At 39.8% G+C, this 26,416-nt stretch overlaps 1 protein-coding gene across 3 annotated transcripts in view; it reads left to right on the top strand.

Moving 5' to 3' along the window:
• Window positions 1–26,416, top strand: part of KCNC1 (potassium voltage-gated channel subfamily C member 1) — a 127,676-nt gene that overhangs the window by 64,339 nt on the left and 36,921 nt on the right. For all 3 annotated transcript variants that reach the window (XM_017808331.1, XM_017808340.1, XM_017808347.1), the window contains exon 2: window positions 24,115–25,048. In XM_017808331.1, coding sequence (XP_017663820.1) covers window positions 24,115–25,048 — 934 coding nt within the window. The remainder of the gene's footprint in view (window positions 1–24,114; window positions 25,049–26,416) is intronic.

Genomic DNA, 26,416 nt, shown 5'->3' with positions numbered 1-26,416 from the left:
GATATTCCTGTCCTCAGTTCTGATAAAACCAAATATTTGACAGTTACTCCTCAGGAGGAAGTGAACGAATGAAGCTGCTAAGTTTGAGTAGTGGCTTAGAAGGCTACCTCTGTAGCCTTTTGTTGTCCTACCAAAAAGAATGACAAATGGCATCCACTAGTTCTGTTCTCATAGGATACCAAATTTCCATTTCAACAGTTAAATGTGGGGTTTCCAGAGGTCCCTGCTGCACTTGGCAGATACAAGACCTTTGTCTTTATTACTGAGCACAGGTTTATCCCAGATGAGTTGCCTGACATTTTCACCCATCACCAACAGGTCCCCAAGGCATTATAAAAAGCTGTCTCTCCATCTCCCCAGCAACTCTCATTTTTGGGATCACCTCAACAGATGCTTCAAGATGTAGTTAATTGATTACAGGTAGAAGGCTTAAATTTTCCATGCACTGCAAACTCAATGTGAAACACATAAGAAGAAACCGAGAAAGGGAAAAGCTATAGACGGAGGGTTTATGAGTGAGTCTGGCTCAATAATGAAAGGTTCACAACTGTTCTAATGACTGCAAACAGCTTTGGACAGAGAACACAATTCACTGCTCCACGGACCTCAGAAGTTGAATTTTCTACCCACTGAAACAAGCCACAAATTATCTACCCATTTCCAAAACGGCATGATTGTGGTCTAGGTGGATGTTTTCTCTGAAAAGGGGAAAATACGACAAGAATAATAGCCTTGCAGCTAAAGCACTGAACTCCAAGGACTTGCATATCACTCCTGAGTCTTCAAGAAACTTCTTATTTCACTCAGGCAAGTCACTTCATAGTAAAGTCATCTACCCAGGATGAGGCTAAAAATATATATATATATACTGATAAACTGTAAAAGTCATTATATATATGGGTTTCTTACTCTTCCATGTGAATAGGAATAAAATGACCACAAAAGAAAGCATTCCTTAAATTGTCTGTGTATGCATTTAACCACGTAGTCCTGTGCAGTCAGCAGACTCACTATTTTTTCTTTGGCCACTTTAGAAGGAACACCTTACTTCTTTTCCCAGGTTAAAAATAACAAAGCATGCACACTGCTTTGTAAATACAACCCTCTGTGACAAAGAAGTCTATTATGAATATCTTGATGCCCAAGTTAAAAGGACAGTCTGACAAGAAAATTGTGATCATCCAGTTTGCAAAGTCTTTAACTATTTCCAAAAGTTCTACTCTGTACACCAGCAAAACTTGATTTTTTCCAGAATAAAGCCAGTGAGCAAACTTGCAAATGCAGCCCGTGCACGTACACATTGTCCTTGCTCTCCCACCAGTCTTACCACTCATTATTAACTACTGGGGAATTGATTTCCTATGGGATTAAATTACCTTCTCTTGTGATATTCCTGTTATCTTACCACCTCCTTTGTCGCCATAATTTGGTCTGATGTGGACATTGGGAAGTTAAAACATACCATATATAATTTTAAGGCCACAGCTGAGAGCTGTGCTCTGATTGCAGCCTTAAACACAAAGTGCTTTTCTGAGATCTGCTAGTTTTAGGATCATAATGGCAATAAAAAAAACAAAGCTATGTCTTGACCCACTTCATTGGACAACAGTGCCTTTTAAATAAGTTACAAGTCTACACACGAAATTATGATATGAAGCCTGTATCTTTTACCAGTCTCACCGGTTTTTCAAATAATGAGTCAAGGAAAAATAAGGCAGCAAGCCCATTCTTTTTATGGACACATGACATCCTTGGAGGTGCATAAGAGTGTTCTTGTTCCAATTTTAAACCAGCATGAAATGGACTACAGAACTTCATTTTCTGAATGACCCTAGACTTAAAAACATGTCTAACAGGCTAAAGGTACTAAAGACTGATGTTTGCATTTTCTTTCACTGTTCCATTAAGTTGTACCATTAATGCAGCAAATGAATAGAGGGATCATAAGCCACAGTGCTCTGCTATTTGGAGGTTGGCTGGCTCCTGACCCATTTACTAGTTCTATCTTAACAGAATTTTCAAAGAAACAGACTTAATGATTCATGTTTAGTCATGCCTGAATGCTCACTAACATTGTAGCTTAAAGGCAATACCTGCTCTCAAGGGACATTTTTGCCATATCTATGTTCCACACAATGTTCTGGGTTGTATTTATTTATTTCCTAGAAGCACATACACTTCACTAGTGAACAAATACAAATTTCATCTCTGCTGCTCAGTCCTCCCCATCCACAAAAGGTGAATTAATGCTAGCCTATCTCTTTTGTAAATCGTTTTGAGATATGCTCATGGGAAATGCTGTTTAACACAACAGTATTAATCTTTGCCACTGATTTCTAGGGAAAAAGGAGCAGAACATTGTCTCTTTCTTCTCCCCTCCAACTACCCGCCATTCTCCCCCTGAAATTAGGTAAAAAACCTACAAGTAGTCAAGTACAAAAAGTTAATAGTTGAAACTGAAAGGACAGTTCTGCAATTTGACTCAACGCCGTAGAAATAAGTTCCACTGGTCCGAGCCGGGTGTGAGCAGATCAGAACCTACCTAATAGTGTGTGAGACGAGAGACAAAGTAATAGGCCTCATTTATATAACTCAATACCGTGGAACTTTCAGACACAGTGTCTCAAGCTGGGCTTTTCTTCAGGAAGCCCACTGCTCCATTACACCTTGCTCCAGGCACAGAACCCAACAGCCATAGAGTCACCTACAGTGCCAGCAGGATAAGGGTCCAGAAGCATGAAACCCAGCAGAATTGCTTCTACTACATCTGCTGCCAATGTGGCCTTACAACTGAAAAACCGATCTCCAGAGAAGAACGCTGAATGCCAAAACCTAACACTGGTCTACAGATCTTTCAGGAATGCTTTGCTTTCCTCACTAGTGCATAGGTTTCCAACCCCAAAGAGTTTTTTCTTTAACTTAGCACAGTTTGGTTGCCTTTGGCGTTCTTTGCACACAACCGTACCCCTACCCTGCACACTTTTTTCTTTTCTTTAAAGCAAGAAAGCCCATCATAATGGATGAAAGAAGACACTAGTTTCTGACAGCAGGCAGCCTCATACATTCGATATTCTACAAAGCATTAATATCAAAAATTGCCAAAAGCATGCCTCGCGCAGTAGGGATGAAAATTAACACGTCACTTACAAATAGTAAATAGTAAAGGTGTAAAACTAATTCCATGGCACAAGGAACACTTGGATCAGCTGAAGCTGTGAAAGGAGAGCCACCCACATCTTTAATTGGGGTATCACAGGGGATGTGGTCTGAGGATCAGCTCAGTGCATTCCAGTAAGCAAGGCAGATACCATAGGGCACAAACCTGGCTGCAGGGAGTCTCTGTAATCCCCTGTAAGTCTCAGTGGCATGTTCTAGATGATTATGTGAAATGGTGGTGATTTTATTTTAATGCTCTTTCTACTTTGACAATCTCTCATTTCAAGCAAGTTATACCTAAAATAATTATATTTCATTTTCCATTTTTTTTCCCAGTGCCACAGAGCACCTGGTCATTTCTAGACTGACTTTGCTGATTTCAGGGAGAAGAAATATGACAGATTTTTCCTCTTTTAGACTTATCTGAAAGCTCTGCAAAGGGCTTTTTCTGAGCAAGGTGCATAAGAATACAGATTTGCCCAATTAATTTTACTGGAAAAATGAAAATAAAACAAGAAAACAAATAAGGTTGGATATCCAAAGACAAGCAAAATTATCATGCTAATGAAGTAATGTCTAGACATCTCCATCATTCTGGAAAGGAAAACCACATCTCATGACACCTTCACCTTGTGTTCAATGTACAAGACTTAGTATACTATGAGCATACACTATTTGGAAGATATATGTTATCAAAGAAAATATGATAGGATAGGCAAAAATCTCACCCAGATCCTTATTCTTCCATTTATGAGTCTAAGAAAAGAGTAAGGAGAAGAGGATAGATTTTTAAAAAAATTGTGTTGAATCCTAACTCAGTTCAGCTACCTTCTTTTACTTTCAGTCTTACTCCTGTTGCTCTCAAGTAGTATTTAGTTGTTGCCAAGCAGCAGAGACCTAATTAGTGCAATGTCATATTTCCTTGTTTTCATCTCCTGCTCCTTCCCACTTACATGCACACTGCTTCTCAGCTGTACAGGATGATTTCCCAGAATAAAGAGAAATTGGCTTCAAAAAACAAAAGAATTGAAAGCATAGTTTTACACTCAACCTATATAAACACCCCTTCCCTCAAAGCACTTGCTCTTACTTGTAAAAATCACCCCTTAAGCTTTGGTCATAGAACACATCTCTAGCCAAGCAGCTGGCAGGCTTGGGCTGTGCTGCCAACCTACCCCCACACCAGCCAGCTGAAATACAGCAGGTATTCCCACAGGAGATATGGTCACTGCAGTACTGGTGAGGCTCCTGTTGAGGATAATTTAGAGAATTTAGTATTTGTGCTGCAGTGCACATTGAAAAAAAAAAAAAAAAAAACAAAACGAAAAAAAAATGTAAGAAAAACTTAACAACAGCTTCTGTCAGTTCATTTGCTAGGATGAAAGAGATGCCTCATTTTAAAGCTACCCACTGTAAACCATTTAGGCATACCACCTTTTGCCCATTTTGTATTTCTTTACTTTCTCACAATAATAATCTTTTTCCAAGTGGTGGAGAGGAAAAGATTTTGTCTTCCAAGCTACAGACTAGCTTTGTATCAGCACTCTTTTTTTAAGCCAACAATATGTGTCCCTATTAGCTTAAAAAGAATTTACTCCCTTCTCAGAAGGCTCCAGTCTGTTTCTGTATTTGAAATAGCAGAAGGTCCTAAGAACAACTACTGCTCTCCTTTCATACACAACAGACGAGAAAGGGATCCAGAATGCAGAAACTGCACATAAAAATCTAAAGAGAAGGGGCTTAGAGGGTCAAAATAAGGCAGACAAGGCAATGCCAAGCAGAGACTGCCTGCATTGGAGACTGAGATCATCTGCTTGGAGCACATCAAGTAAGGTGGTTGTCCAGCTCTCACAGCCACCATTCTTCACCATTAGTCAAGACACTTGAGTTCTCCACATTGTTTTCCACCTCAGAACTTTTGCCAAATGCCAGAAGGTTATGATAAACCAGAGGCTTTATCTGAATTTTTGCTTACAAGTCTGTGGCTTAAGAGTCAGCCTAATGACCATTTATAACTTAGAAAATTCCACAGTTATGAAATTCACTGTGTCCATTGTGAAAGCAAACTCCAGTGTTGCCTTTCAGCAAGAGATCAGCAGTTAGCCTCTCTTTTCCATATCTGCTGACATACCACCTTCCACTACATGAAGGGGTTTTTTAAAAATACAAAGGCAGGTGTTACAAAATAAGACCTCTCCGCTTCCCCATCTTTGACCCAATTGCCTTCTATTTTAGGTCTAGCTTTAACAACCACATCACATCCAGGGTCCTGGCCCATGGGATTAATGAAAGCAAGCCACTCTCCAAACATCTCCTGAGGAAAGTTCAGACATGTGGCTACCATTAAACCTTAGTGAGAGCTGGGAGGAGAAACTCTCCAGTCAATGTTGAAAATATTTAATCCCAGAGAGCCAGTCAGAGATTCAAGTCCACTTATAGGAGCATGACACTGAAATAAATGCATTGCATTATGTTTCTTGCATTTGTGAGCCACTGAGTCAGTCTAGATATCCTTTCTGTTCAGGCACCTCGACTATCCTGGTACAGTTCCCTGTCTGGCAGGCAAGAGGAGGGCTGGGTAAGTGCAGCATATCTGTCAGTTGCAGTAGACAAGAACATCTTGTACTTGAGCTGCTTGATGAGTAGGTTTGAAAGGCAGACAAACCAGCAGACTAATTAGATTTTTTTTTTAACTGTGGTATTGAGAAGTCAAATCCTTATAATGTGCTATCAATTTAAACAGGTATGAGCAGGATATCGAATTATCTCCATCAATAAGAACAATAATATTTAAGGGTTAATATTCAAAAATAAAAACACTCCTGTCTAAACTGAGTTTTGAAGAGATCCCAGCATTCTCCATCCTCATTTTTTAGGCAATCATCACTTAAAAGAAAAGATGCTTCTGCAGGCTAGAATAACATACTGAGACTGAACTAACTCATTATACCCATCTCTGCTAAGCAGCTGACTAAAGAAGTAAAAAGTAGTTTGTAACAATCTGAAGGGCACTTTGACCAAGGAGGAAAAAGTTAAGCAAAATAAAGCAGCATGTAAATAGGAATAATGGAATGAAAGAATGATGAGGTTAAAAAAAATAAAAATTAAAAAACCCACATTATTTCACTGTGGAATTCTCCTTTAAAAAAAGACAAGTTCATCCCTCATAATATCCTGAATAACCCTGGAAAGGCCTCCCAGTTGCAGCAAGATGTACAAAAATACACTTTTTAGCATTTTTCACTTCCAAGATTTGTAAGACTGATGTCACATCATATGCCAAAAACCTAGGGGAAAGCAACACTTATTAACTCCGCTTTGCTCATCTTTAATACTCATGTGAGTTGTGTGTGCATGTAAAGAATTAATAGGATTTCCTGAGCAAGTGGCAAGGAGAACAACTCATGCTAATGGTCATTACACTACAACACAGAGAGAACTGTAACATCACACTCATGAGCAAGCCTATGTTGTTCAGGGAAAATAAGCACCTTTAAAATCCAATGGCTGTGTTAAATCCCATGACACCTAAGTATCTAGCAGTTTTTAAAGGCAGCTTCTTAACCTTGCCAGTCTTACGGCATTGCTGACACCACTACTCAAAATAAACAGATCTGAGAGAACTTTCTACAACTCAGCTTTTCAGTAACTCAGACTCTTACTTGCTTTCCGACTGCAAGTTTTGCGTAACTATTGAAAAATCATGACTATAGGCACAAGACATGATTGGAGCAAGCACCGCATATTTCTGAAGAGCTAGGTTTTGCTTCCCTCCCAGTGATTTGCCTGCCGCATGTCCCTGAATGAGTCATCTGTGCAGGGGAAATACCTCCAAATTAGCAGATTAGGAATGGCAGATCATACGGAGCTGAGCACAGTGTCACAACTACACTCCTTCCAGATCCAAGCTCCCTCTGCACATGCAGCTCTGATGATCTTGGACTGCATGGCCCTATCTGTACATCCTCCTTCAGCGTCAAGCAGCGCAGTCTCAGCACCAACACTCCGCCTGGACAGCAAAGCATTCTCCTACAAGGGTCTACTTTTCCTTGGGCACACAAGGCAGCGGCAAAGTGGGGAGTACAGATGAGGAAGAGGAAAATGAAGGCACGCAGTGGTGGTCCACCCGCCCAAGAGGCAGGTCCTGGCCTTCACGAGGGTGTAAACCTATCACATAACTTACACTAAATTATGCAATCTTTAAGTGTTCCTTAACAAGCAGAGGCTGCCAAAAATTACTAGTGAAAACAATCTAATAAAGGAAAATCCTGAATAAACATGACCTATTTTAATAATAGGCAAACCAGTCTTTTGGGCCAAGAAATTTTGCATATTAGCCCAGGAATAAAAGTTACTGAGCTATAAAAAAGTAAGAGATCCACTACTAGTATTAGAAAAGACAAAACTAGGAATACTCTTGTTTGCATAAGTCGCAGTTGATCTTATTTGGTAAGACTGTAAGTGTCCTAATTTGGTTTTAAAAGTAAAATCAATTGTAAATTTATTTAGACCAATTTACTTGCCTGCCTGTTGTATATCATTGGGCTTGTATTGATTGTTTGAGATGGAACTCATTTCGAATTGTATTGATTTAATTCATTAGCAAATATTTAGCAAACCATATTTTGTTTTTTTCAGGGCAGAAGTACATAAAGCTCCATTTAGAGGCTGCAGGACTAGAGCAGGGGTGGGGGGGAGAGAACTAGAGTTTCTCCAATGAGTAAGATTTACAACCAGCATTAACATGAATCATCTGTTTCAGATAGAAGAACCATTTTCTAAACAATAAATAAGAAAAACTAGGAGTGGAAAAAGCCTAGATACATTGATAGAGGAAAAAAAATGCAGTTGGTGAAATAAGAATGGGGTGAATAATTCATAAATAGCACAGTGTATTGGTCGTTTTAACAGACATTTTGATTTATAGATTTAAGTGCCTAAAATAGCTCAACAATTTATAAATAATCTCAAAATCAACAGATCATGAGTAGATTTGTCTGGTTTTACAGTGAGGCAGTTGAGCTGCATTTGTTACCCTGGCAACTGAAGGTACCTCAGTTACCATGGCTACAGCTCCTTTAAAATATGGTTGGCAATTCCTCCCTCCCCAACTTTTATGACTATTTTGAAAAGGAATTTTAAAAAAATAAAATCCTAGTACTCTGTTAACACTTGCATTTGAGACAAGAGGTCTGCGAAATGCAAATGTGCAACCCACAAGGCCAGGCTAAGGCTAAACTAATTTTTCTGCTGCAAATGTTTAGCTCACTGAGAGACTGTTTTATGAAGAGCTTGGATCTGGGAATCCGTAATCTTGGATTATGAAGAGCTTGGTCCTCACATAGTCAGCGCAACACTTCACATCCAAACCCAGCTCTGCTGCTCACTGGAAGAAGCGATGCAGAAATGGACTCCTACCACTCTGTGTATCAAGGTTCCCCACAGCCAGGCAGCTGCCTGGATTCCTTAAAGAGACATAGGAAAAACAGTCAGAAATCCTGGGTTCTTGTTTCTGAGGCAAATGAGGTGGCAACAGGGAATGCATTCACCTTCGCAGCCTCCAGTCTGGAAAAGCCAGTTTTATGGAGGAAGCCATTTACTGCACTCAAATCACTGTCCTCTGAATTATCCTGAGGTTAGAGTGGCATTTATGTTGCTAAACTGCAAGTAATCCATTTAGGGAAGTTGCTTGCACCGAATACATCAAGATGAGAAAAGGTTTTTCCAGCTTTCCGGAAAATTATGCACCTTAATCTGAAGCACAGAGCATTCAAGGAAGAGGTCACAATGAGAAGCTGTCTCTTTCACCTCATTGAGCTTATACTGTGAGTTAAATTTAAAAACAGTTCAAGCTCTGATTGAGAAATAAATAACAATTTTTTAAAAAATAATCACAAACTTTTATTTTGGCAGCTTTAAATTCCCAACTAGCTCTATGGTTTAAAAAACACCTTTAATTTTTCCTGCCTGGGAAACAGTTTCTCATGCTCTCCTACAACATTAATTTGCACATAGTTCATGCTCTAAGCAGGCTTATGGCAGCACACACTTGCCAGAAATCACTCAGGAATTAGAAATGGAGTGAGTGAAAATAATCCCTCTGGGGAAAATGCTATTTTTCATCCTTATTCGCTAACAAAATACCTGGCTTGAACACAAGTCCTGCCTTTCTCCTCTGTTCTCCCACTTCATCCCCAGTCCCCTCTCTTCCATCTCTGTGTTTTCTGTAGCTGGCTGTATTCACCTTACTTATTACCTACAAGTCTATGAATTGCTTTTTTCAACCAAGTCAGCATTATGAACCACTCCTTATTTTTAAAGGCCTTATTTCTAAGTAGACTTTTAGAAGTAACCATTTGCTAAAGCTCTTCTTAAAGCCAGAAGGGCATGCTGCAGAAAGGACATGGGACAGCAGCCTGTCTCACACTCAGGAGAGAAAATACAATTTATCCAGACATTCTCAGACAGAAATTATGTTCTTAAAATCAATGCGCATCTGATGTCAGTTCATTTCACTGTTTCCCTTTAATTTTTATGCAGTTTTGTGCCTATTATATGGATACTTGCTAGGGAAGATTTCCAGAAGTGATTAGTGATTTCCGGTGATTCACAGTTAATGAGTCTCCAAAGCAAAATCTTTTTAGGGGCCAGATTTTGATAAACCAGCAATCTGATCATGTTAAAATATCTGATAAGAAATCTTAGTGTTGAGGACTTCAGAGTCTCCTGACAAAGTATTGAAGACACCAGAAAGGGCAGTGGAAATGTTTCCACCCTTTTCTAACCCATTTCTAAAGGCATTGATGTCACAGAGTTGCACAAAAAGCAACACTCTCAGAGCCTACACAAATCTAAGCACTGTCCCCCCAGTTTTTTATACACACCCACCCCACATTTGCTCTGTGCTGGGACTTGCTGCACTCCAGGGTTAAAAGGAAGAGCATGGCTGAAAGACTGAACTGAGGTTCCGCAACAGATGGCTTTGAACTCTGCAAACACAAGTTCTGGGGGCTTATCTTGGCCAACAGAGACAGTACCCTAACAACAGCCCAGCACTCCAAATTTCACAGTTTATCTGTCCCTATGGAAGTTTGGATATTAAGACACAGGTTTTGAACAGTATCCCCTAACTTTGCCGCAGTCTAAAATCTCGATACTGGTAGTTGTGTAGTCAAAGTTAAAACATGCTTGAGAAATACAGGCTCTAACCTTTGAGCCTCAAAATCACCTTGTCTATGGGACAGAAGTAGTACCTACTTGTTTTGCCTTAGAAAACAGCTGCAGAGACTGATACCTATATTAACATTTCAACAGCACTTCTAAGACATGGAGTTCCACACTGTTAAATGCTATGCAATGTTCCAGGTTCTTTGTAGTGCTGGTAGATGGATAAAATGCAAACAAAGCTATTTCAAATGAAAGATATTTCCTTTATATTGGAGATTATAATTCAGAAAGTGAGTTGATTCTTCAACAACAGTTCACATCATACCTGCATGTGCACTTGAATAAACCTAAGAAACAAAAATATGCCACAGATGATACAGACAGATTACAGCAAACAATAATAAATGAGAGGATCCTATGATCCCACAAGATGTTGAGTGTACTGCAGGACACAAGCTAAACACAATTGCCTAATATTGCCAGCAAACCTCTTAAAATACTGTAAATTCCTTTCTTCTTAAGCAGAAAACAAACTTTCTTTAGGTTCAGGCTATGACTTACCTTGTAATCCTTTCCTAATATGTCCATCTTTCTTTTAACCTTGACTGCACAAGAGGTTGGTTTTAAAAGTGTTGATTGTTGCATATGTAATACACCTCACAGTAGGTGTTTGAAGTGCTCCTCCTGAGCCTTTTGTAGCTCTGACCAGAGAGAGGTACTTAGTGCATCTCTCCAGCACCATGTGGCTCTCACAGTACCCACCTGCAAAGGGCTGTGGGGAGCCCTTTTGACAGTGCCAAGCAATCAGCCGTGCAGCAATACAATACACCTGGAAATCCTCTCGCTGCAGGAGCTCCACAGCTGCTTACACTGAGCTGGCTTGTGGGAGGGGTGGTCTCTACATTAACTGATAGCAGGGTGAGTGTCACAGTGTGATACTATATGTGACTATATGTGGCTATAATTTGGCCTTAAAAACATAACAGTGAGGACAAGTTTTTTTCATGGTTCTCCTCCATATAAGCACAGAATTTTTGCGTGTCTGTAGGTATGCACTAGTGTAGCTAGACTGAGTACAGTGAATATATGCTGTGGGAGAAAATATTTTACCAGGGAATGAAAGGATGATACAACCCCCTCATTTTATATAGTGCTGTCATCAAGGGAATGGGAACGTGCACTAACTGCCCTGTACCACAGACCATGATGGGTGCTCATGCAATGGCAGGTGCCTTCATGAGTTTGGGTTGTAGCTGTCCTCTCCCTTCCTGGGGTTTTCTATGGTCATGGTTTGCTTTGTAATGACTGAAAGTCCTGGGCAGGCACATGATTTGCCACAGTATTTCCAAGGTACTTTCATGGACAAACGAAGTACGAACTAGAGTTTCTGTGCAAAGTTCAATGTGATTCTTTTTACGCAGGGAAACTCAAACTCTGGAAGGCATCTTTGAAATGTAAAGTGCTGTCTAAGTTTAAAAGAGTTACTAGAGCATCCTAGAAAATAGGATACCTAATTAGTGTTATCAAGGTCCACAGCAAAAGGACATTTTCCTTGTTTTTCACACATGAGTGCAATAATTCCTTCAGGCAAAAATATAGACAGTATTCAAAGAGTTTAAGGAGACACCTAAGATACAACAAAGGTGCTCACACCTTGAGAAAAAAATTCTCAAGGTGCTTCCTTGAGAAAGAAATGGCTTTCAATAAATTATCATATATATACTTGCCCACAAAACAGTGGGATCTCACCACAAAGAAAATGGGCCATTTCCCGGGAGATGTAAGAAAAAAAAGAATAATCAGAAAAGCAAAGTGCATGACCATCTGAGCAGGAGACTGGCACAAAGTGGCCACCTTATGGCTCCTGTTCCTTACTGCTGACACATTTAAGAGTGGAGCCATGGAAACAAAAAAATAAATATTTTCCTCTTCAGAGAAACAGTAGAAACCGATGTTTAAAAAAGAGGGTGACGAAATACCAGATATCACCACCATACCCCCTTCATTCACTGGCATGGTAAATCTGGAAACACAGCAGAGAAGGGATCTGTGGGTAGGAGACTATAGCAATTATAAATCTTGTACCTGTGAAAAGTGAAGTAGTACTCCACAAAGGGAAATTATTAGCAGTAAAAGCTGAGGCATGAATTTGCTCTGCAGAGGGCTTGTGTTTGGCTTTTGGAATAGGAATCAGAGTGGGTCTGGTGTAGCAGCACCACACAGATGGTTCTTCTTGATCCAAGGCCACCCCTAGTAATGGGAGCTACCCTGGCAGGTGCACAAAAGAGAACAGGCCTCTTTGCCAGTTCTGCATCCCCACAGTCCTTGAGACAGGTATTAGATACCTAATATATAAATATTTATTCACATATACCATATTTCTGTGAGTAATTTATTATATTATAGCTTTTATATATATAATATAATCGTATGATGTATTACTGTAGCTATATTTTTACATATATTATTGCAGATATTATTACATTATGACACTGTATGTAATGTGTAATATATACCATTTTGTATTGTAATAGAGTACAGTATAACTAATATTCAAATATATGTGTGTCTATATTTATAATTATATTTATATATTAACCTTATTCTATACATATGTATACACAAAAGGTTGGTTCTCTTTTTTCCATACATCTTCATATATACTTAGGCTTTATTTATTGAATGGGTATTTGCAGCCACTCTGCCAAAGCTAGTGAATTTTTAAACTCTTCAGATGACTGTGGGACTAGCACTGGGAAAGAAGTACCATGAGTATATGGATTACCATTCCTAGGTCAAGAGATCCTGTGTTGTGAGCAATATGACACTTTACTGAGAACTTGGCTCTTGAAAAAACAGTCAGCACTCACTGAGTCCAATACCATCAATCTTTTTGGTCTCAGTCAAGATAGGCTATATAGAATGATAGAATCCTTTTAGTTGGATGGGATCATTAAAGATGATCTGGTCCAACACCTTGCAGTGAGCAGTGACATCTTCAACTAGATCAGATTGCTCAGACCTCTGTCTATCCTGGCCCTGAATGTTTCCAGGGATGAGACATTTACCACCTCTCTGGGCAACTTGTTCCTGTGTTTCATCACCCTCATCATAAAAAAACTTCTTCCTTATATCTAAATCTAAATCAACCCTCTTTTAGTTCAAAACCATTATGTCTTATGCAACTGCAACAGGCCCTGCTCAAATGTCTGTCCCCATCTTTCTTATATGACAAAGGCTATTTTGGAAGTTGACTAAAAAGCTACCAACACAGTTTTATAAGCTATTTTGTCACTAATTTGGATATCTAAAATGGCTCACAGCCAGTGATTGCTGTCAGTGGAAATTTAGTATGCTCCCTTCCTGTGCCTTGTCCTTGCTCTAATTAAGCTGTGCAATAGACTCTGCCTAACTAGGGAATGAAAACATTCTTTGCTTCTCAAAATATTTTTTCATTTCTTTAATAGTTGCTAGAATTTCTTCATGTTTTATAATAGTTATAGTTATAAACTATTTGGATATAATTTTGTATAATTACATAATAATATTGATATTTGATATTTAGGTTTTGTAGAGCAAAGGCACAAAAAGGTCTCAACAGTTTGTAATATATTTAGGCCATCTAGGATTTTAACAAGGCTTTTGTGCTACACACTGCACAATGGTAGGGACGAACTGTGGCCATAATGCTTTAAAAACACAAACTGGTAGCAATCACTTAAGCTAAGCAAACAATATGGGAGGAAAAGTGTCTACAACACATTGCTAGTCATAACCTGGACAACAAAAGACTTAATGAATTAAAAACAGTTTCTCTGAATAACGTGAAATTATCTAAAATGAAGCAGTCATTGACATGCCTGGGGCTTATTTTTAGCCACCTTGTTAAGAACTCAGGCTTTTCAGGGACTACATCATCTGTGCCATCCATCCACATAAACTGCAGTGAAAACAGGAAATCCTGAGCTCAACATTTACTGGCACCAAAGGGATCCCAGGGCTTCCAGTTTTCCAGAGTGATGAGTTATTTTGAGTGCCTCAGTTCTGAGGCGCTGAGCTCAACTGTCAGAGGGTAAACACTCAGCTGCTCCCAGAATTTAAAACTCTTTGGAACATCTCCCGCAGAGTCAGAAACTGAGGTTTCAAAATCCATGGTCAAATATGAAATAAGGTGGTTTGTACCTCCAAAGAGGAATTCTATCATAATTACTTTTGCTACAATATTGCTTTGAGAGAGAAATTGGATTAAGGACCCCACCATCGCAGGCACTGCAGACCCAAACTGCTCACCCCTGGGGGCTGATCTTCCCCTTTGTCCTAGGTAGGAGCTGCCAGCACCCTATTGCCTGACATACCCCACCAGCTCCTGGTGAGTGTGTGTGGAAGGTTTGACAGACAGACCTCACACCCTGTCTGAGCCTGGTTATGTAGCCAGCCTACCCACATTTGGAACTACTCAAGATTTGACAGGTACTTATCTTCATTTGTCTTGAAGCAGAAGCATTATTCTCTGAATACAAACATGATCTGGAACACACTCCAAATATCTTGGCTTAAAAACCACATGGAGGAAAATCAGCCTTGTATGTTAGGTTAAGGGGCTCTACATTCAAGACAGCCCCGCTGTGTGTCAGGTGTTTCCTATACTTTCACAAATTGGAGGGTTTCCTCTTGCAAAAAAGATAAGCAAGCAGGGCATGCTCTTTCTAAGGGAGGTGGAGATCACTGAGCACCCTCTGCCTCCTTCATACCTGTAACAATTTCATTCCTCGGGGGCTGGTGTGCAGCTGAGGTTGGTAAATCAAACCTCACTGCAGGGGGACTCTGAATGGCTTCAGAAATGTCTCCTGCTCCGTGAAAGGCTTCTAGCACTACTCCAAAAGTAGGTTTGAGAGAAACTGTATGCCATATAAGCATAAGCATGTGAATTAAGCCACCTTTGGGCAAGTCACAGTGCAGAAGCTGTAACAAGAAGGGAAAAAAAATAGACTGGCAGCAAGTTAGAGAGGAAGGAAGTGTGATTTTCTCAGGAGATAAAATAGCATCCAGAACAAAGGTGGTGAGGTGAGATCCTGAAAATCCTAACACATGACACTACCACCAGTCATTGCTACAAAACTCTCCTTTTCAGTTTAGAACAGAAACTGCAGGGTTCAAAAAATGTTACCTACTGCCTAAGAGAAAGAGCCTGAAAACCCTAGCATTAATGGGCAATTAAAGTTCCATGGCTTCATTTGTCATGTGTTCGTTTATGCTCCGTGTATGAGATGTTACATGACTTTCTCAGTTTCTTTAATTCTGGAGCTTTTGACAGAACTGACAGCATAAAAGCATGTGGCATCATCTGAAAATGAGATTAATAATTACATTGAGTTTACGCAGCAAAAGCATGAGCATGTGAAAACAGGAGTCTAGGACTTGTGGAACATTTGAATGTTCAGTGGTTGTTAGCTTACAAAAGAAGGAAAACATCTGCAAATTTCTAAATGCTCAGCTGTCTATAATGAATATAACAAAAGTGAACAAGCCTAAAATGTAGAAAGATTATTCAGAGTATAGGAAGAAAAAATACAGATAAAATATGGTGAAGTACTGGGATAAATTTCCTGCTGAATTTCTACCATATTCACCATTGGAGGTCCTTAACAACAGTCAGTGTAGCTGTCAGTCGGGAGTGAGCAAAGATTGTGTTTTGGGACAGTGAAATTTTGGAGGTCCCTACAGTTTCTGCAGCCCCTCAAAGAGATGGAAGGCTTACTTTCACACTTTCAGCTCCTCTACAGTGTCCTATATACCTAGCTACAGAAGTCTTGAGGCCCTTTTGGATCAGGAACCTACATATGTTAAGAATTTCCCATTGAGCTGTTGCTGAGCAATATGAACATTTCTTAGTCCCACCACACTGTCTCCATATAGTTCTCACTACCAGACTAGGAAATGTCTAACTCCTGTGTCAATGTTCCTATTAAATCACAAGACTTAATCTGTCCTAGATGAAACTGGAAAACTTGCCTGTGACCTACAATCAGCCATTCCAGCCTTTGCTTGGTGACCACCTGGCTGGCCATGTGGCCACTGCGAAACACTGTACATACCACAGTTCTGACACAGTTTGGCTTATCCCAGTAACTACCTTGTCAAACAAAGCACATGGCTGCCTGCTAGGACTAACATTTGAGAGATCAGCCTCTAATCTAGTTATTGCAATGTCAACACCGAATAACTTAAGCATATTTTCCACAGATGACTACACACTTTTTTTAACACGCTGTTTCATGTCTGTGTACCACTAAGCATTCCAAGATTTTTTTGCAAGCTGTCATATATTTTTTCGGCATTACATAATCATTTTATCCATAAGCTGCTAGTGGACTTTTTATGTGACTCCAGAGCAAGCTCTGTCTATCTGCAAGCCTCCTTCTTCCATTTGTCTCAGCTACAAAACATGAATTTAAATATCTTGTGAGTGAACTAGCATGTTTGATGATACGAGGTTCTCTGTCAATTGTCTTATCATCTCACTGAGAAGCACTTGGTAGTAACATCTGACTGTGCTTTCATATACTTACATCACATCTACAAAAGAAGAACTGGATTTTTTCCCTTGCAAATAACTTCATTTTCATAATCATTGCTCAAAGGATCTCGAAACATCTCCCAGTAGGATTCCTAATGAAATATTGCAGAGGTTGCTTTCTGACAGAGTCCTAGCTTTTGCTCACTTCCACAGTATTATCTTGTTGCTACTATCATGTGCCTACATTTAGTCATCTGATCAGTCATACAGATTCAGTATTACTTTCAAAAATCCAGCAGAATTACTTGCACGTTAAAAATGAGTCATTTGTTTGAATCAGGGTCCATATCTCTAAGAACACCTAGAAAATCAGTCTTGACATAAAACAGCTTTCATTTAACCCATACTTTGGCTAAGTTGCGGCAAAAAGATTTATCTAATTGTTAAATATTTTGGTGATACATGGACTAAATTAAATTAATTTTAAATTAAGAGTGGTTAAGGTACTGTTTTCAGATTAAGATAAAAACTAGGCAAAGCTTTGTGATTCAAGTCACAGATAAGCAAATGTTGGCATTTTCATGCAGGTGTAGTAGTTTTCAGTAGTTTTCATCAAGCAGATGAACTATTGTAAAAGCAAGTTGGTAAAGTATTTGAAGAGATACCTTGTGAATGGAAATCAAGGGGCTTTATGCAGGTCTAGCAAAAAGCACAGGTCTCTGGGTGTATTTGAATTCCTGATATTTTGTAGAAAACCAACTTGTGTTGCCAGCAGTGATGTGAAACTCTTCTGAGCCCAACTTGTTCCTGCAAGTATTTCCCAGTAATAGACTTTGGGAAAAATTACTAGACATGGGATTTTTTTATTATTCTGCCCACCCACACCCCCAGTCCTCTCCCACTCCCCCAAAACAAACAACAAAACACCAAAACAAACCAACCCCAGAATACTGGATCTCACTAGAGTCACAATACACTTTTCTGGAAGCTCCACAGCACTAATAGCTCCATCGTTTCTCCTTCAGAGACAAAGTTGTGTGGTGAGATGTATGTTCTCATCTCCAATTTCAGTCTTGGCAAGCCCTGGGTTCACTTATGAGAGAAGCGTCAAATCTCCTGCTGCTCAGAGGCCCTGCTCATACAGACTGAGATGACAACTGCTTAGCTCGTGTTCTTTGCTGGTTCAACAAGACCAGGAGGGTTATCATGTAGTGATTTAAATATTTTTGTCATCAAACCCCGAACTCACTAGAATAGATCAGTAGAAAGAGAGGGTGCCACTTACACAGAAAATTTCCTGATGCTTCAACAGATGTAGTTCAGTCAAGATGCCACCTTTCTCTGCTTTTCATGCAGAGGTTCAGGGAAGGGTAGAATTTCCTGAATTTCCCTGTAAAAGGACAGGGAATTTTAAAATATTTCTGATAACAGCTGGAAAGAGAAAGGCTGACAAATCTTCTCTGAGTGTAATGTGTTTCTTTTCTCCCATCTATCTTGAGTCAGGGCTCTTAAATTACTCTGAGCAGTATCAAAGAAGAAGAGCACACGTCTGTGGCGTGCAGCTGCTACTAACTCATTCTGAACGTGTGATCTGGAATGAATTATGAATAGTGTGTCATGTAGACCGCCATTTCCTAGAAAACAAACTCTGAAGTCACTGAAACTTGACTTGCAAAAGCCCTGCTGCTTCCACTGCCACCACCCACTTTTCTTGTCTATGGTCCAAAAGTGCTGTCTCTCTTAGCAAAGACTCAGCCAAGGTCTCCCTTCCCAGGTCCCCACTCCAGACATACATTGATCTGAATAGTGAGCAAACATAAATTGGCAGACATTCCCAAGCCCCAGAAAATTTACTATCTCAATTAAATAATAAAAAAAATAAACAAAGGATGATGCAAAAGATGTGGACACACATGCTTGAAAACTAAGAATGTGTCAATGGTACAGGTTGGAAAAGAGCCTCAGTATCTGATTTCTGTCCTGGTACTTTCATCACTAGCCTTCACTGCCCATCTACACTGAAGTCTGGATATTCCAGGCACCATATGAATGAATTCTAGCGGGTTACCCAACATATCTGTTTAATACTAAGCATGAAAAAGTTTCTTATCTTCGAGAACAGACCTATCTCAGAAATGCAAGGTAGAGTGCTGTTTTAAAAACTGATTCCCAGAAGTAAACAGAAAAACCTGTGTATTTAATACTGTCTGGCCCAATTCTCAGACCTTTTTTTGAAGTGAGCAGAGCTTCCTAATCCTCATGTATTAGAAGATATGTTTGGGTTTTCAAGGCTGTTGGGCTTTTGTTTTCTTTCCACACTAAGTGGAAAGTTGCTGACTAATTATTCATGAGTGGCTACATCTGATTCCATTACCTTGTTCCTTTTACAGTTATGCAAAGCCCATGTAAATACTAGTATTCTGAATTAATTGGTACTTCATATTCCCACTGCACTGGCAAAAATGGCTGGGTTAGACATAGGGCAGTGGAGAAACAGAGAGAAGCAAGCACTTGAGACATAGACAGACAGACAGACAGACAGACAGATAGATAGATAGATAGATAGATAGATAGATTTAATCAGAGCCAATATAAATTAGATTATTAAATTCTCCACTTATGGGCATGACATCTTCTAGACTCTCTCCAAATAAACTTAATAAAATATATCCACTATTAACAGAAATTATGCAGGAGTGTAATTTCTTCTCTCTCCAAAATGAAGACATTTTAATGTAAATTATATTCTAATCAAAACCTCCTCCTTTAAAATCTCATCTCTGTCTTCTCTTATGGCCTCTGCGGTTTTGGACAATTTGTGATTTTTCTTTGCTGGTATTAGAGTCAGGAAAAAAAAAAAGGATGATGACAACAGCATCTCTAGTGTAATAGAAATCATTCACGTCTCCAAGCAGAAAAAAGAATTTTTATCACTTTAAACACTTTACCTAGGTATTTTCTTTAATACATAACATCACTTCCTAAAATCCTCACTCCTTTCCCCCAGTCCATTCAGATCCTAGGAAGAAGAGAAATTCTGCTATAAAATGTAAGTAGAAAGAAGATTAAGAACCACTAAATTATACAAGATTAATCCATTGGTTTGATCAGTTTTCAGACCATTATTAGTGAAATGAAAAGAGACAGACTTATTTTCAAAGACAATAGAACATGTGTGAGTCCCATAGTCTTCACTAGATTTTATTAGCATTGCCCATCTCTGGATTTGACAAGTTATCATGTTGGGCATGATAGGTGATCTCTGTTGGCCTCTGATGTGTGTGGCAGAGAGAACTCTTTTTTTTGATGCCTTTGGTAAGAATTAATGCTGGTCTACCTAGAAAAGCATACTCGCTGATTTTTGTGCTATTAGATTTTGCTTACAGTTTGCTAAATCTCATATCAGATAATTAACAAAGAAAAACATTCAGAAGAAAAAAGGGGTGGGGGCTATATGAATTGGGTATCACAAATATAATCTATGCCAATGATATATTACCATTCATTTACAGTAAACTGCTACATTTCTGTGTACCAAGCAGCTGCTGCTGATAAATCTATCAGAGATGGGTGTCAGTGTATGAATCATTGGGCATGATTCTCAGGCATTTCTGCACTTCTTTGGATCAGCCAAGAGACTGAGGAACTGTAATGGGACCTTTATTAAAAGGCTGCTCTCCACAGTCTTCTCCTTTCAGCCTGTGCAGTCATTCCTCTAAAACAATAAACAAGGGCCTTTCAATATTGAAGCACGGAATGACTAAGGAGCATTTTTACTTCCAAAATATAACATAGGTTTTAGGACTAGATAGTAATTCAACAGAGATAAACAAAATTAAATTGGAGAAGAAATACTGTGATTCTTCCTGTCAACACCATTACTCAGACATAGATTTATGAAATCTTGAAAGCAGACTCCCACTTTCAAAGCTGCAAAGCATACAAGAACATGCCCATCCTGGGAAAGGGCTCTAGATGCTGTTAAGTACCAATAGAAGGAAGCAAAGGCTTCACATTCATTTAGGAGGTGCTTCCTGCTCTGCTGAATTATGGACTAAAATCTCTCAATTTCCCTCTGAAGCCACGGTGTGCCTACACAAGGGCTAACAAGAGAGATCATGGGCGTGATGTTCTCTGCTGATAACACTGTTATCATGTACCACTGCAGAGAACTCAAATGCCCTGTCAGAATTGGTTATTTGTTCCCTTTAATACAGCAAAACATCACGTTTCAAGATACTTGTTGTGCAAGGTCAGCCTGAAGGTTTTCCTAAGCAGGAAAAACTCACTCGGGAGATATATTCAATATACACCAAGAGGAGAATTGCATTTTGAGTCAGCATAAAGAAAGGGGCCATCTTCAGACCCCTTAAAGTGCAAAATGGTTTTATTCCCCTCTCTGCTTCTTATCTGTGAGTGCTACCTGACTTAACAAAGTGTCAGCATTTCCTTCTGCCACCTGAATTCTCAGGGCTCTACAGCTACGTAAAAAGCTGCCCCAGGCTGAAATAAAGCAGACATGCTAAGGCTCCTAGGAATATTTTCCTGACTTCTTGGTTCAAGATGCTTTTGTTTCTCTTTTTACTCATACACAGACAATTAAGCTCCAAGTGTTACCAATATCATACACAAAATTACTTTGACCACTTAAAAGACTCTTCACCTTATTTTTCAGGCAAATTGTTGATATATTAAAGTCAGTAACATTTAGATAAAAGCATGTAGAACCTGTACACATTTATATAGGATCACAAAGCACAAGACCAACACCAGCTGGTATTTTTTTAACCTCTTTTACAGATGGAGAAACCCTGCATGGAGAAGTTTCTCTGTTTAACAGGAGAATGTCATAAAAAGATAGCTATAGTCCTGCTTCTCCATTTCTCTAATCTTCATATTGTTTATCTCCCAAATATATTAGGCATTGATTTTAGCACATATCAGCATGTATAGTGCTGTGAGAACCTGAAGCATTTAAGGGAAGGTACTGTTTATGGGGTTTTTTAAATCTGTGACAATGGTTCTGATCTCTTTGGCAAGAAAAATGACTTTGAAAAGCAGAAGAGCCTGTTTGCTTCTGTATCCTTCCAAGCTTATTTGCTCTTACTGGGCAAACGCTGGCACAGGCTGCCCAGAGAGGCTGTGGGATCTCCAGCCTTGGAGATACTCAGACACGGACCAGGCAAGAGCGTCCTGATCCAAATTTGAAGTTGTACCAAACGACCTCCAGAGGGCCCTTCCAACCTAAATAGTCTTGTGATTTTATTCTCTTCCAATTTCTCTGTATTCTATTAAATGGTTCTCCTCAAACTGTGGCAAATCCATGCTTTTGACTTTGTTTGCTAATATAGAAGGCCAAGTGTAATTCTGCACTAGGTCTACCCAGGAAAACAGACAGAAGGAACTTCTTGATTGCAGGAATGCTTAGGCAGATTGAAGCATAGGTTATTTTTATCAGGTCTGTTCCTTTGGCAGCAATTTTGGTTAGATTGTTGCAGTGCATTCACTGGCAACAAACAATTAGAAGAAACTAGTCCTTTTTAACCACTATTCCGGCTAAGCTGCTGAAAAAGGGACATTATGAATAACAGGACATTAGAAGAATACTTGAATAATATTTTAATTATCACAGTTGCTTATGCTCATGAAGACAGTGAAATATATGATATCTCTTGTCAAGGTGACACACAAAACAAACAAGAAAATAACAGATGCAGGGAATGAAATGGGAAAAGGCATTACCATTACCGTTCCACTCCAACACAAAAATAGACTTAGATATATGCAAATTACTTAATTGATTAAAGGAGGATGGAGCAGAGGAACTGTAGTCACCTGTGAATTTTGGCCTAGCTGTACTGACTGTACCCTTCAATTATTGTGGAATACAACAAAGAGATCTCCTTTAGGCTGAGGAAAGACTACGAAAAGCTGAGAAAGCTGGAGTTGTTCAACCTGGAGAAGAGAAGGCTCCAGAGAGACTTTATTGCAGCCTGTCAATAAGGGGCATTGTATGAAAGGGGGCTTATAAGAAAGATGGGGACAGACTGTTTAGTAGGGCCTGTTGTTATAGGACCAGGGGTAATGGTTTTAGACTGAAAGAGAGAAGATTCATACTAGATGTTAGGAAGAGGGTTTTTTACAATGAAAGTGGTGAAACACAAGCACAGGTTGCCTAGAGAGGTGGAAGATACCCCCTCCTTGAACACATTCAAGGCCAGGCTGGATGGGGCTCTGTGCAAACTGGTCTAGTTGAAGATGTCGCTGCTCATGGCAGGAGGGTTAGACTAGACCATTTTTAAAGGTCCTTTCCAATACAAACCATTCTATGATTCTCTGAAAAGCAGGAACTGAAACAGAAGAAGAAAATGCTCATAAGATAACCACTCTTTGACTTTGGGGGCTGCTACCACCTTCACTGTAACTTGATGAACCAAATTGTAATCCAGCATCCTTCAAAATAAGGATTCATGTAGTTCTGATACAAGTCTTATCTTGTGATGAGAATCTCTTCAAGAAAACCATGTCTGGTAAAAGCCAACAGATCCATCTCCTTTGGGATCAGCTGACAGGCTTACCTGAAACCTCTTTCTCACCCAAAACCTCTTTCTTACCCTCCCTGTCCCCCTCTCCCAAAAGATCTGGAGAAGGGAACTGAGAAAAGAGGTGTTTACTTTAGAAGAGCTCAGTTTGGTGTGTGACTGTTCTCAACCTGCCCCTAGGACTTGGCAAGAAAGTCTAATGATGCCAAACAGGACTCTACTCCTTGCTGTAGAGACCACTTGAGACTGCCCCTAGTATTTACTAGCCCCTTGCTGAGATCTGAAATACCACGACTGACACTCAGCTGGGAACAGGAGGCAGCCACTGACACAATGCTGCAAAAGGTCTTGCATGGCAATTGTCCCAGATGCTGTGCTCTGTCTTTAAGACAAGGAAGTAAGAGAAGACCAAGTTCAGGAAGGTAGAATTTCAATATGTTCTTAACCTTAAATCCCAAACAAAGCTCTGAGATTGAAATGCTTGCTTCAAGTTACTCTCACAGTAAGGTGCTATCTGTATAGGAATGGATTTTAGCATGTACTTATATACTTCTCTCCCTCCCAGTTTGAATGTTAGGCTGTCTTTCTAGGTGAGACTTGGCATCTTAAGCCCACAGGCTTGGCCTTATCTTTAGTTTTAATACAGCCCTCAAATATCCCTAATGTTTCAGAATCAAAGCCCCTGTACTAAACCTACTGTTTAACATTTCTCTCATATCTTTCTTTCCACAGTATGTGGCATTTGCCTCCTTGTTCTTCATTCTGGTCTCCATCACCACCTTCTGCCTCGAGACCCATGAGAGATTTAACCCCATTGTGAACAAGACAGAAACTGAATTCATCGGGAATGACACCCAGGTGCGGCACTACAGGGAAGCAGAGACTGAAGCCTTTCTCACCTACATCGAAGGTGTCTGTGTGGTCTGGTTTACATTTGAGTTCTTGATGAGAGTCACTTTCTGCCCAAACAAGGTGGAATTTATCAAAAACTCTTTGAACATCATTGACTTTGTGGCCATACTGCCTTTCTATCTAGAGGTTGGACTCAGTGGCCTGTCTTCCAAAGCTGCTAAGGATGTCCTGGGCTTCCTCCGCGTAGTCCGTTTCGTGCGAATCCTGCGAATTTTCAAGCTGACCCGCCACTTCGTTGGGTTGCGGGTCTTGGGACACACCCTCCGTGCCAGCACAAATGAATTCTTGCTGCTCATCATATTTTTGGCATTGGGCGTCTTAATCTTTGCCACGATGATCTATTATGCCGAGAGAATAGGTGCTAAACCAAATGACCCTAGTGCCAGTGAACACACACACTTTAAAAATATCCCCATCGGCTTTTGGTGGGCTGTTGTCACCATGACGACCCTGGGCTACGGAGACATGTATCCTCAGACTTGGTCAGGCATGCTGGTGGGGGCCCTCTGTGCTCTCGCTGGTGTGCTGACCATTGCCATGCCTGTCCCTGTCATTGTGAACAATTTCGGAATGTATTACTCCTTAGCTATGGCTAAGCAGAAGCTACCAAAGAAAAAAAAGAAGCATATCCCGAGGCCACCCCAGCTGGGATCCCCCAATTATTGTAAATCTGTCGTAAACTCTCCACACCACAGTACTCAGAGCGACACTTGCCCACTGGCCCAAGAAGAAATTTTAGAAATTAACAGAGCAGGTAGGAAACCTCTTAGAGGAATGTCCATCTGACCTTTAACCTCCATCCTGCGTAGTGATTTAAGATTCAGCCAGACTGCTTTCTTAGAGCAATGGGTAGCACATTTATCCATTCTAGTCCCACCATCACACAATGAATAATATGTGTGAAGTCTAGGTTGCAGGGACAAATGGTACAGTGGAGGCTGATCAGCAAAACTAAAGATGAGAGCACGCTCTAGGAGCCCAAACTTTGGTCCTGGTTAAGGGCATACAAGTCTCAAGATATTTTGAAAAGCTGTTACATCTAGTGGAAGAATTTTGAGAGTTCTACAGCTGTGTTGCTGGACTGTAATGCATTTCAGAGGCTCCTGAGAGCTGAATGCTTCATAGAGCAGAGTAGGAGCCAAGTACTCAGCAATTACAGAGTTTCCTGACAAAATAGGGCTGGAATTTGAAACAGCCAGATGCTTTCTCATTTGTTCCCATTTGGGATCTTTCAGCTGTTTTAAATGGCAGATATTGTACATCTCATTACAGAAACTAGGTGCCTAGTAAGTTGAAGGGACAACTATACCATCATGCATATTCATGAGACAATCCCGTCTCTTTCTGATGATTAACTGCAAAGTAGAACAACAGCTCAAATTCTTGACACTAATGCAAAATGACTCACTCTGAGACAAGACTAGACGTAAGGATGTTTATTCCATGGCATGCAAATCAAGCTATTCTATAATATTCCACTAGAATTTAGCATTTAGAACTATGAAGAATTTTGAACCACATTTCCTAAAACATGCTCCTTTTGCAAGTGTGGGTTGGTGAGTTACAGCTCTTTCAACCTTCTAGCAGCAAAGGCCAACTGGAAAAGGTCTGACTGGTCATTACTGGCTGGTTTGGCCCAAACAGTAATCGCCTCATGATATGGTATTCTTATTTTTAATTATACTGATTCATGTTAGCAATAGGTGAAATCAGAGTAAAATTAACCATACTAATTCTACTGGGAGGGGGGAGGGAAATGGAAAAAATACTAGTCACCATGGAATATATTATAATATCCCATGGCTAGTGGTTAATTATGGGAATATCTCAGTTTTATGAGACTCCTCCTATAGCACACAAAATTACGGGGCTCCGATTTGATTATTTAAACCCCATAATCTACCTCTACCCATGGAATACCACTATTTATTCTATGGCGTAATTTGAAAGTAGATAACCATGTTGAAAAAAAAAAAAGCCAACTTCATTTTTGGCAGATGTTCCAGCCAAGTAGACATCCTTCAGCCTATTCAGAATATCCCCTGTGTTGTATTAGATAGAACAGATCGCCAGCCAAATGATCTTAACTGACATATAGTTCAAACGAGGTGTTTTGAAAGAG

The sequence above is a fragment of the Lepidothrix coronata genome, unplaced genomic scaffold, assembly GCF_001604755.1.
Source record: "Lepidothrix coronata isolate B3197 unplaced genomic scaffold, Lepidothrix_coronata-1.0 Scaffold1, whole genome shotgun sequence".
Lineage (NCBI taxonomy): Eukaryota > Metazoa > Chordata > Aves > Passeriformes > Pipridae > Lepidothrix > Lepidothrix coronata.
Note: the sequence above shows the minus strand (reverse complement) of the source record. Positions and strands in the feature narration are given on the sequence as shown.